Consider the following 12,301-nt stretch of genomic DNA (forward strand, 5'->3'; position numbering starts at 1 on the left):
TGCACTATGCGCAGGCCCTGCCGTGCAGGCATGTAATGCCCGCGGCAGCTCGGTCGGCATGCATGCATCTCTCGTCCCGTCTGGCGTCTGCTGGGTCCGCCACTGCCGTCTGCCGGACCCAATGCAAGGCCGGCCTGAAAGCCCAGCAAGGTCCTGGCACTGCCGCACGCAAGCATCTATCGCGCGCCACGCAGTATATATACGCATACGCCTGCCTCACTTGTTCCCGTCAAGCTAGCTATAGGGCTCCATAGCCTGAAAGGAAGATGGCAGCAGCATATGGAAGCAGCAGGCAGCAGCAGCTGCGTCGTTGTGTGGCGCTGTGTCGTCTCCTCCTCGTGGCTATCCTAGTGATTGGTACTCCAGTCTCCAAATGACAGTCGGTCGTCGATCAATCAGCAGACGATCGATCGATGCCTACGACTCATTTCATCATTTATATAAGTGTATTTCTCAATAATAATAATGCTTTTATTTGCGCTTTTTATTAACAGGTGATGCCGTAGCTGATGCTCGAGCAGGGTCGCTGCGGACTGGCGAAGTAGCCCTTCAGAGTCAGACAGGGCAGCTGCAGGTAATAATGCCCGGTGTATTTGCAAAAGTAGACTTATTTGAAGGCTTGCTGGATAAATCCAATCCCTCACCCAAAAAACATTTGGACAATGGCTCTGTTCGCTTGGCTAATAAGACATGGTGAAAAGTATTGTTGGCTGATATGTTGCGAGAGAAAAATACTATTCGTTCGCTGAAAAAGTACGACTCATAAGACAAACGAACATGGCCAATATTTTCTCCACAATCTCTGTCAAAATGTATGGTTTTTTTTTAAAAGCCAACGACAAGAGCACGCTGGGCATGTATTGACAGAGAAGAGAGGTAAAATATTGTCAAAAAAAAGAAGAGAGGTAAAATGTATGGATTGGATGAGAGAGATTATTTTGTTCCAGACTGAGAGCGGATCTTGATGACAAGCATGCATGTGGCCATCCATTTCATCTTTGATGCATGCATGCTTTATTTATTTATTTTTTATATGACGAGATATAATGCATGTATAGGGATTTAGGAAATGGAGTGAGGCACCGCCGACGACGGCTGCCGCAACTGGTGGTTGGCCGGCGTTGAACAAGGAGCAGGAGACTGCCACCGGTGGGAGGAGGATGCTGGTCGGATCCAGGGCTCCGACGTGCACCTACAACGAGTGCAGAGGCTGCCGGCACAGGTGCAGCGTCCAGGAGGTGCCCATCGACGCCAGCGACCCCATCAACAGCGCCTACCACTACAAATGCATCTGCCATCTATAGACAGCCCGTGGCATATAGATAGCGGGTCGATATTATATTATATATGCATACCCTTGGATGTCCAGTGTGGTGCTTTTTTTTTTTTTTTGATTGGAGATGCCAGTGCACGAAAAGCATCCTGTGGCACACATGCTGCATGCATGGCATGAAATGCATGAACAACCGCTCATCTCGAATAAGAGCAAGTATAATAGCAGGCTGTAAGCCGACTAAATGCTGAGGTGGAGGAGAAAGGGGAGGAGAGAGAAGAGAAGCGGGCTGTAAGCTTACAGCCGACTTGGGCACAAGAACCAAAAAAGTCTGTGAGAGAGACAAGTGGACCATGTATTAATTGTAAAGAGCTAACTACTGTATGAGTGGGCTGAGAGAAGGCTGCAAGAAACCTTACAGCCAGCAAGCCGGCTATATTATTAGTCTTGTTCTAAGTGCGGCAAAGAACGCCACTACTGGTTCTAGTTGCTTGTAGGCTTGTAGCTAGGTTGGGCTAGAGTACTAGATGTTATTATCAGAGTAATGCAGTTCTATATATATCTCCAATAAAAATTGTGTTAGTTGTTTAGTTGTGTTGTGTATTGTACTACTTTATTATTTTTTGTAATTCTCTCTTCGGAGAAAAATTATATATTTCGACGTTTTGGAGACGACGAGAGACCCGGTCGCGAACCAATATAATATCTCATAGCTAGGATTTTGAGAATGAATAATATAATATTAGTAGGGGTCAAGTATATTTTCTAACATCCAACTTACACCATACTCCGATTTTACACCTTGTGAATTATAAAACCGAGTAACACACAGCCTACAAGGCTACAACTATCAAAACCAACCGGATAACTTTGGTCCTCCGACTAGATTCAAAAGTAGTTTTCTATTTTTTCTAAAAATAATAAAAATCTTATTTGATCTCTAGAGAAATCCATAATTAATTTATCTTTAAATTATAAAAATATGATACTAGTTCTATTTTGAGTTTTCATATTTGAGGTCGTGAACGTGCTCTAATAACTAATATAAAATTTTAGCAGCATATTAATCGTGTATCAAAGCTTATCTTTTAGGAAATTGTATATTTCTTATTTGATGTCACATAAAAATATTTTTTAAATAAAAGTTGTAGATCTCGTTAAGAGCTCTAATTTTGATATAAAAAGTATTTTCATTGGACACGATCTAAAAATGATATTTTTTTTCTAATACGACAAGCGTTAGTACGCGATTATTATGCTACTGAAAGTTTATATTATTTTTTGAGCATCTTAATGACTCCAAATGTTAAAACTCAAAACTACAAAGTTGTAGTTCTCATTCATGTAAAATGTATCTTTATTTGACAATATACAAAAAAAGATATTAGTTTTCTAATTCGACAAGTACTAGTACGCGGTTATTATGCTTCTGAAATTTTATATTATTTTTTTGAACATTTTAATGACTCCAAATGTTAAAATTCAAAACTACAAATTTGTAGATCTCATTGAGAGATTCGACTTTCATGTAAAAAGTATCTTCATGTGACAACATACAAAAAAGATATTATTTTTTTAATACGACATGTACTAGTACGCGGTTATTATGCTCCTAAAATTTTATATTATTTTTTTTGAGTATCTTGACATCCTCAAATGAAAAAACTCAAAACTACAAAGTTGTAGATCTCATTGAGGGCTACAATTTTCATATAAATTTTATCTTCATCTAACATCGTATCAAAGAGTTCTGATTTTTTTTAAAATATTTTGTCTTGTTACGCCACTCTCACGCGACAGAACAGTACTGTCACGCGAGCGGGTATGGCGTGACAGCGTTTTTCACATCGGAAATGCCGTCTAACGTGGCGGATGTTGCCGCGTCATTGCACGTGGCGCGACAACGCGCTGCTGGTGCGACCAAAAGGTTAGATTCGCAAAAAAATTTAGGAGCACATATTATTAAAATATTGAATAAAAAGGATTAAAAATAAAAAAAAAAATCCGCCGACGCGTCGGTTTCTCGTGCGGAAGCCGGGAGCCGGAGAGAGCCCCGCGCCAGCCAGGCCTCACTGAAAAACGGCGTCTTGAGAGCCCAGTCGTGAGTTCGTGACTCGTGAGCCGTCGGCCCGTCACCGCCTGGCTGGTCTCGCTCGCCGCCACAGACTCCCACATCGAACAACGAGGCACCAACTCACGCGCGCCCGCAAGTTATGGTAGGCAGACAGGCAGCCAGGCCCCGGGGGGTGTGGCGCCGTGACATGACAGGCACTCCTCCACAACTCGACCGACAGGCCGGCCCCGCGGAGCTCATGCCGACCACCGCAGCCCACCTGTCAGGCACTCTGGGTCGGGGAGCGCGGAACTCACCACCAGCCACGCGTGGGCGTGCCGGCGTCGGCACGGACTCAGATTCGGTGCCTTTCCTCTAGCAAGGCACGGCGTAACTTTCGGCCCTCTATCCACCGTTGAAAGAGAATCCGATGGCTCTCACAAATTTGCAGCGCATCTTTTAGCTTTTCCCAATAGAAATGGGCGGGAGCGGCAGCGGGAGCGGCGGCTCATCTGCGCGCGCGTTGCGCCTGGCTCCCGGGTGGAGCTCTCTGCCCCACCCCCTTCTCCTCGCCGCCGCCGGAGCAGACCACTGGAGGACGGTGGCCGCGAGGAGGGCGGTAGCGGGGTGCTTTTCTCTCCGCACGCAGGGCTGTGGCGCCACCACCGTCGCCGCCGTCGAGTCTGAAGCCCGCTCCGCTGTCCTGGAGCGCGGATCCGGGACCTGCCTGCGTGGATCTCGCCCCCGCGCTGTCATCGGCAAGGAACACGCAGGCAGGGGTCGCTGCGCCACGGCCCGGCCGTCACCGCCGCCACCACCGGATCCCACATCCTCGTGCTTCGATCCATGGTCTGTGCGTGGATCCAGCCTCCTAGTGCGTGGATCTGGTGATGGTTTTGGGTGGCACCCCTGCTGCTTGTTGGTTGGCGGAGGCGGCGTCTTGAGAGCCCGGGCGCGGTGGCTGTGGCCCTAGGCCACGGGGCGACATGCAGCTGCGGCACCGGGCTGTGCCGTGCAAGGTCGAGGTGCGGTTGACAGTGTGGCTGCTAGGTTGGGCACGCCTCATGCTTCTTGGGGCGTCCATGGTGGCCGGCGATGATCGAGCTGATAGCACATAGGCAGACGCTTCTTGGGGTGCCCACTGAAGGTTTGCCTACAATCTTTCTGTCATTTTTCATTACAATTGTGTAGTTTTCATCTTATCTGTCACTGCATGATGGTGTCCCTATTGACCAAGTTACTGAAATTACAATTGTGACACGCAGGAAGAGGCGGACCAATGCTAGTTTGTGGAATGGCAGGATGAACCCTGGCCTGAACGGGTTCAGGAGTGCTTGAAGGAACTCTAGAAGGAGATCAAAACCACCAGGCGTTGTGAAGCCACAGCTAATGAAGCTCTGATCGATGCTATCCGCTGCAACGATGTGGCCAACAATGCCAGGGTGGAGCTGCAGGAGGAGGTGAACCGCACCAGGCGTGTTGCCGAGCGCATCTGTCAGGTTTACCACCGGAAGGCTTCTCTCGCAGCCGTTGACAAGTGCAAGCTCATGCACCTCGTCTACTGTCTCAAGTTAGGGTCTAAGTAGTGGTTGACGAACTAGTTTTCTGGATACCTCTCAGGCTGCGTTCCTGACCTTTTGATTGAGCCCATGTCAGTTAACTGAATGGTGCACTGGCTTTGCCGTTGTATAGCGTATTGTCGTCAAAACTTCTATGATGGGTGTCCACCTGGTTAATCAATGATGTATTAAACTCGGTGGCTTGCTAATGGACGTTCAGTGATGCTTAGTTCTATTCTATTTGACAGTGCTTCTAGTTTTGAACAAAATTCAATAAATGAATGACTTAACAATTGTGATTTTGTAACTTGAACACAGAGACCATGCTAAGTACTTGAATTGGGTAAATGCAATGGTGTACATGATCCTGGTTCAACTACAAATGTGCTCCTGAAAGAATACCTTAGATTTCCTCGCTTGTGTTTTCCCTTGTGTCGTAACTTATCGATCCAAGTCCTCTTTCTCTTCGAATTTTTTGACTGGACCTCCTTTTTCTTTAGCTTTGCAGCACTAAGCAAATCATCTCTTTGGTTCACATTTGGGTCAACATTTTCTTCTTCATTTGTTGATTTTTCATCCATAGCATAGCTGGATAAATTAAGTTTATCCTCAACTTGTGTGCAAAGGCAATCAAGAGCATTGTCGAGCAGCAAGCAACATTCTAGAGAGCCGGCGGCTTTATACGCCAAATTGTGGAATTTATGAGACAGATACTTGAATCGAAGTTGAGCTTCCAGTTTTGGGTTTTCTATCACATTTCTTCCGTGCCTATCTTGAATATTTCCTGAGCGCGCTTCTCTAGTCCATCTCTTTAAGATGTAATGTGTTGGCAACATCTTTATATTCATTAAATCAAGAACTTTCAGACCATGTGCACATAATATTCCTACCCTATTGAACATTCCACAGTTACAACAAACTGTCTGATTTAAAAGGTCACCTACTACTGTGTGCTCCGCCTCAAATCTTAGATCATCATGGAGACTCCCAACAGCAACAGCACATTTGTTGTCTCCTTCTAATACTCGTGTACATGTAGCCATAGATCTTTCATATTCGGTTTGAAAAACTTCAAAAATAATTGGTGTGTATACTTTACTTGCTTGCACCAACATAGGAGTGCACATTAGCCTTCTTAGTATGTTCTTCCTTGCCTCAAATTCAGATTCTAGCTCCTTAGTTCTTTTGTCTTCCACTGCCCTCTCAAAGTGACTAAAAAATCTAACAATATCAAAATCTGATTTCAAATGGTTCTTCAATGCATTGTTGAAACTCTCACTTAGTTGTGTGCTTCTCACTCCCAAACTAAAAACATCTCTCATATAACATTCAGCCCACTTTTCTTTCACCTTATAGATACTATCCAACCAAGTTTGTCTGTGCACTTTTGTTTTCATAATGTCAAATGCGTCTTCAAATGCCTCCTTGTCTTCATAGCCATACATACAAGCACTAAAATCAGAGAGAATATGAGGTTCTTCGTCTTCCTGGTCACCCTCACCCGCTTCTTCTTCTTGGCCCTTCACTGATAAATGTTTGATGCATTTTGCATTATATGAAATGTGCACAGCCCATGATATGATTCAGTGAATACATTCTTTATTGCTTTTCCCATAGCTGCATCTTGATCCGTATAAATAGTTTTAGGCTCCTGGCCATTGTGAGCTGCTAGAAAGGTCTCAAAGAGCCATGTAAATGAGCCTTCAGTTTCATCAAAGAGAATTGCAGCATAAAAAATAGTGGTTTCTCTAAAATGATTGAGCCCAAGAAAGACATCAAATGGTCGGTATTCTTTATTTGTGCCAAAAGTAGTGTCAAATGTCACGACATCACCAAAAAATATGCGTAATCAAGGATCATTTTGGCATCAGCCCAAAATATGTTGGTTATATGCTCATCACAATCCACTTGCAAAGCATATTGGAATGATGGATTTTCAGAGATCTTGTCATGAAAATATTTCAACAGACTACCAGCCTGTCCAAATGCTAACTCCCTCTGCCTCTTGCTCTATAAATAATTTTTGCGATCACGACAAGTGTAACTAAGGTTAAATGGCCCTCCAACTTGACGGATAGCTAACTCATGGGCAGCTTTTGGCCTAATTCCAGAATCATCGGCGGTCTCAATTTCAAAAGCCTGTAGTTCTGAAATTTTCCTTTGTGATGCCATCAAGTGTCGAGTTTCAGGCAAGTGAAGGGAGTGATTGTGTTCAAGGACAACATCAGTGACTTCATAATTTTCTTCCCCTCGGTCCAATGTAATTGTCATTCGTGCTTTGCAATTGGTTCTTGTTTCAGCTCTAAAACACACATGCTCTCTTTCCACTTTCCTTCGATGGCATTCGTTGGCACAAACAAATCTGCATGAAGTCACCTTGCCATCAAATTTGCTTAAATTTCTATATCTTTTTCTCACATCAAAGCATGTACGACCCCCATATGCCACGCAAAACTGCCAAGCCTCATCTGGATTTCGAAACCTCAAACCAACTTCAGGTGTTCCCTTGTCAAGTTCTACAATTGCCTTTCAATATCTAACCCAATTTTCCTTATCAAATTCTGTCACAAAGAACAAAATTTACAACAAACAATTACTAGCACGTGATGGCAGATTTGCAATTTTTTATCAAGCTAAACATTTACTGTAAACAATAAATAGCACATAGATGCAGAGTAACTGGACTACTACAGATTTTGGTACTGAAGTTTCATGACAATAAATGGTGTTATAGCAGAGAGACTAAGCTAGACTTGCATCCTTCGAACCAATCAAAATCATGTCAATAGCATCACAGCCTCATAGCAGCATTAGGTCTGTTACAATCTGATAGGAAACTTAAGAAGGGGCTCTATTCTGAATCTGTGAAGCAACTCACAAGGATGATCCTCCTCGATGATGTTGTAGTGCTCCTGGAAGGCGTCCCTACGTAGGATGCTGGTCTGCTCAGTGCTCCCCGTCCTCGACGCGGCTTGGCTCTTCAGAACAAAGCACGAGGACGTGGGATCTGGTGGCGGCGGCGGTGACGGCCGGGCCGTGGCGCAGTGACCCCTGCCTGCGTGTTCCTTGCCGACGACAGCGCGGGGCGAGATCCACGCCGGCAGGTCTCGGATCCGCGCTCTAGGACAGCGGAGCGGGCTTCAGACTCGACGGCGGCGCCACAGCCCTGCGTGCGGAGAGAAAAGCACCCCGCTACCACCCTTCTCGCGGTCACCCCGCCTCCAGTGGTCTGCTCCGGCGGCGGCGAGGAGAAGGGGGTGGGGAGGAAGAGACCTCGGCGGTGGGGCAGAGAGCTACGCCCAGGAGCTAGGCGCAACGCGCGCGCAGATGAGCCTCCGCTCCCGCTGTCGCTCCCGCCCATTTCTATTGGAAAAAGCTAAAAGATATGTTGCAAGTTTATAAGAGCCTCGAATTCTCTTTCAACGGTGGATAGAGGGCCGAAAGTTACGCCGTGCCTAGAGGAAAGGCACCGAATCTGAGTCCCGTGGGCACGACGTCCACGGCTCCACCGCCGTGCGCCCCACTAGTCTCCCACTCGTCTCGTCTCGTCTCGTCTCGCTCTCGCACCTCTCACCACCCCACCACCACCCCAGCGCGGCGCGAGTGGAGGCGCCGCGGCCCCGTGCCGCGCCGACCCAACCCCGTCACACCTGAGTGTTCGTGTTCGGTCAAAACCCACCGCGCGAACGCCCCAAACCCGCTACAAATCTCGCGCATTCCCCGTATCCACCCGCCTGCTCGCACCACCGCCCGTGACGACGGTCGACGACACGGCCACGGGCCAGGCGGTGGTGGCAGCTAGCTACGGAGTACTAGCCAGCCACCGGAGGGCGGGGCGATGGGGGACGAGTCGGACGGGGAGGCGGAGGAGTACCTGTTCAAGGTGGTGATCATCGGGGACAGCGCGGTGGGGAAGAGCAACCTGCTGTCCCGGTACGCGCGCAGCGAGTTCAACCTCCACTCCAAGGCCACCATCGGGGTGGAGTTCCAGACGCAGAGCATGGACATCGACGGCAAGGAGGTCAAGGCCCAGATCTGGGACACCGCCGGCCAGGAGCGCTTCCGCGCCGTCACCTCCGCCTACTACCGCGGCGCCTTCGGCGCGCTCCTCGTCTACGACATCTCCCGCCGCTCCACCTTTGACAGCGTCGGCCGCTGGCTCCTGGAGCTCAACAGTACGTACCCTACCCCGCCTGCCCCACCGCTCCTCTCCTCTCATCCTCTGCTACCTCGATCGCTTGCTTGCTTGCTTTTGGTACTGCTTGCTTGCACACAGTGAATGCCTCTGACTGGTACGACGCTAGGATCGCCTAGATCTGGGGTGGTTTTCGTGGAAAGGGGCATACATTTTAGTGTGGCTGCAGAGTCCACTCGGAAATTTGGGAAAAAGAACTGTCGTCCCTTTTGCTTGATGTACTAGCTTGTAGCTAGGTGCCCTCAGGTGGTGATTGCGTCAGGTGTTCTTTAGATGGTAAGAAAGAGGGCAAGTGGTAGGCCGGATGGATTGAGCGACCTGGTCTGAATCTGGATCTGAATCCTGCTGCCTCGCTTGTTGGGGAATGTTCCATGAATGAATTTGAAAGACCACTTCCATCAGAATTAGTAGTATTTGTGCACGCTAGGTACTTAACAGATTTCGGAAGTTCTGATTGATGAGATGTTCATATTTGGGAAGTTGGAATCAGTTCTGATTAAGATGTTTATGGTACTCGTTGTCTTGCTGCAATTCCGTGTGGAAGTTCAGTTGTTAATTCCCTAGGGTCTCTAGGGAGGCCTCGATGAGTAAGCACAATGCTTACATTGTTATGGTTATGCTTTGCCAACATCCCAAAGGCAAAATTACTATGCGATGACCGCTTTGCAACCAGTAGCAGCGTACACCTTTGTCGTGCCGTTGTTGATCAATTGGACTAGGAGGTGGGATTAGTGTTAGACTTTGGGCTGCGGGTGGTGCAGGAATTGGATAAGAATGACGTGGTTTAGAGGGATGGGCTCCAGAGGCGGTCAGCAGATGTGTTGGCAGGACTGCTGTTGGGTGGTGGAGTCAGTCGCTACTCGTTGGCGGCGAGAAATCGAAGCGTTTAAGCATAGGCGGGGTGGTGAGGTGGTGATTTCACCGCTTGCTGCCATGGTGAGAGGTGGCTCTGGGTAGGGGGCAGTGAGGTGGTGAAAGGGTGCTCACCACGCTGTTTGCTGAGGGGATGCACAAACAAAGTGCTGAATTGTAGCTGTTGTTGGCAACGTTTAAGAACACATTGATGCATTCTTTAAAGCAAGTAGTGCTCTTTCTACCTACTTTGCATGTCAAAGAGAATCAGAATGCATGGCTGGGGGGCTATTGGCTAGGACCGCGCAATGTGCTCAGTACCACACTATTCCTGCCTAAGGATCATGCATGAATGGTTATGCTCTTAGTTTTTGTTTCTTGTACCATTCCTGGTACTAGTGGCATCCTTTGATCTTTTAATTACATCACTTACTCAAAAGGTTCAACGGTGCTTGATTGAGTTTGTAATAAGTCCAATTGTTCCGAAGCAATTAACCCTTATATGTATGGTCCTGTTCTTCTGGTTGGTGCTTGTTCACGGCTTGGATTCATGGATGCCAATGATAAATTCACAACAATTCATATCTTTCACTTGTGTACTGCCGCACTGTCTCCCAAAGATCGTGTAGTGTAGATAACACATTTTGTTTTCTATTTTTTTTTTCTGAAGTAACTAACCCATCTTTGGAAACTAATGCAGCACATTCCGACACTACCGTGGCCAAGATGTTGGTAGGCAACAAATGCGATCTGGATAACATCCGCGAAGTGCCCATCGAGGAAGGCAAGGCGCTGGCCGAAGCTGAAGGCCTGTTCTTCATGGAGACGTCGGCTCTGGACGCCACGAACGTGAAGACGGCTTTCGATATCGTCATCAGGGAGATCTACAGCAACGTGAGCCGAAAGATCCTGAACTCAGACTCTTACAAGGCCGAGCTGTCCCTCAACAGGGTAAGCATCGACGGCGACTCGAAAGATGACCAGAAGCAGACGAGCCGGTTCGGGTGTTGCTAGGGGGGGAGGGGGGGTAGTGGTACATTGTTGTATTGGAATTTAACCAGAGGTGATGCTGTCTCTTCTTCTTTTTTTGGCTTGCTTGTAAACTGTAATCCAAGGTTGGACTTTTGGTTGCTGTTACATTACACCCGTGTTACAGACTGCAAAGGAGAGAGAATAGTTGTTTACTGGAGTGCGAACGCGTTGCGCTCTTACTGGGAAAGTAATGTGGCTGGGTTTGTCAGGTTTTATAAGATCTTTGGATCTCCATTTTTGGCTATTCATGGGCCACTAGAAAGAATCACAGTCGAGCGTGAGATCCTGTTTTTGCATTTCTATATCGTCGCGAACTGGAAGTCTGGAACGAGGTGCCTGACGTGGGTTTGCGATTCTGTGGATCCGACCTCCCAGGAGGCCAGGATGCTCGTCGTCTGCGACTGGGAAAGGAGGCTGGGGCCTTTGCAGCGGACTGGGCCGACCGACGAGCCACAGGAGGAGATCGGCATGGGCTATTGGCTATTGCCACTTGCCAGCAGCCGGCTGAGACGCCGGGGGGCAACGCACGTCTGGTACTGCGTCTCCGGAGCGGCGGCGGACACTGCGAAGCGAAGCTATCGGCACTTGCCTCGACGTGGTCGTCCTCGTGCTGTCGTTCGTAAGGACCTCGGCTCAAATCGTGTGGAAAACGCTCGTCGTCGTCGTCGTCGTCGTAGTTAAAATCCAACGCACAGCCTGTCTGTTAGATGGCAATCGTAGAACGCGCAATGGTAGTGCCAAGCACGTAGCCACGTACCACGACGAGCTGGCAATCCAACCGCCCGTGGACCGTGGTTGACTTCGTGGCACAGCCCGCCACAAATCCGTGGCCCCCCGTCCTGTCACAGCCAGCAGAGGCTGCCGTACGACAGCCCGTCGCCATTGGCCAAGGTTCATTGCAAAGGCTGCACGCCCGCCGCCCGGCCGGCCTCCCTTTCGCGGCGATCGGTGATGGGATGGTACGTGCAGAACGCAGGATGCGATGGAACCCAGCACACACAGCCTTGCGCTGGCGGGCGGCGTGCATGCGTAGTACGGAGCACTCCGTACGCTTGTCTTTCTGACACGGTGCTCACACGTTTTCTTTGCTGATGATGTGACGCGACATGCGACGCGACGAGTACCTGACCAGCGTGGAAGGCCACTGCGGCACGTTCCATGGCAACTTCGTCGTCGTGCGCTCGCTCACGTTCGTCAGCAACCGCCGCGCCTACGGGCCGTTCAGGCGGCCGGAGGGCGTCCCGCTCGCGCTGCTCGCGGCTGGCGGCAGGATCCTCGCCTTCCACGCGCGCTCCGGCCGCCACCTCGACGCCATCGGCACCTACGTCTTGGCAGAA

The 12,301-nt window shown here is 48.8% G+C and overlaps 2 protein-coding genes and 1 pseudogene across 2 annotated transcripts; 2 read left to right on the plus strand and 1 right to left on the minus strand.

Annotated features, from left to right (window-relative positions):
* The first annotated feature begins 227 nt into the window (after positions 1-227).
* On the plus strand, positions 228-1,713 carry LOC136499096 (uncharacterized). The gene is made up of 3 exons (XM_066494793.1): positions 228-357; positions 495-574; positions 1,059-1,713. Exons 1-3 carry the CDS (start codon positions 267-269, stop codon positions 1,302-1,304), a joined length of 417 nt encoding a protein of 138 aa, XP_066350890.1. The 5' UTR covers positions 228-266; the 3' UTR covers positions 1,305-1,713.
* A 3,498-nt stretch (positions 1,714-5,211) lies between these two features.
* On the minus strand, positions 5,212-6,837 carry LOC136500179 (protein FAR1-RELATED SEQUENCE 5-like; annotated as a pseudogene).
* A 1,576-nt stretch (positions 6,838-8,413) lies between these two features.
* LOC136500777 (ras-related protein RABA5c-like) lies at positions 8,414-10,964 on the plus strand. Its single transcript, XM_066496205.1, has 2 exons — positions 8,414-9,060; positions 10,633-10,964. The coding sequence occupies exons 1-2, from the start codon at positions 8,724-8,726 to the stop codon at positions 10,944-10,946; spliced, it is 651 nt and encodes a 216-aa protein (XP_066352302.1). The 5' UTR covers positions 8,414-8,723; the 3' UTR covers positions 10,947-10,964.
* Positions 10,965-12,301: the final 1,337 nt, after the last annotated feature.

Source organism: Miscanthus floridulus, chromosome 13, assembly GCF_019320115.1.
Source record: "Miscanthus floridulus cultivar M001 chromosome 13, ASM1932011v1, whole genome shotgun sequence".
NCBI classification, from domain to species: Eukaryota; Viridiplantae; Streptophyta; class Magnoliopsida; order Poales; family Poaceae; genus Miscanthus; species Miscanthus floridulus.

Bases quoted from the DNA above. Each gene is read 5' to 3' on its own strand.
- LOC136500777 (XM_066496205.1), top strand. From the start codon at position 8,724: ATGGGGGACGAGTCGGACGGGGAGGCGGAGGAGTACCTGTTCAAGGTG. The intron at 9,061-10,632 runs GTACGTACCCTA...AAACTAATGCAG, and splicing joins CTGGCTCCTGGAGCTCAACA to CACATTCCGACACTACCGTG.
- LOC136499096 (XM_066494793.1), top strand. From the start codon at position 267: ATGGCAGCAGCATATGGAAGCAGCAGGCAGCAGCAGCTGCGTCGTTGT. The intron at 358-494 runs GTACTCCAGTCT...TTTTATTAACAG, and splicing joins CGTGGCTATCCTAGTGATTG to GTGATGCCGTAGCTGATGCT. The intron at 575-1,058 runs GTAATAATGCCC...ATGCATGTATAG, and splicing joins GTCAGACAGGGCAGCTGCAG to GGATTTAGGAAATGGAGTGA.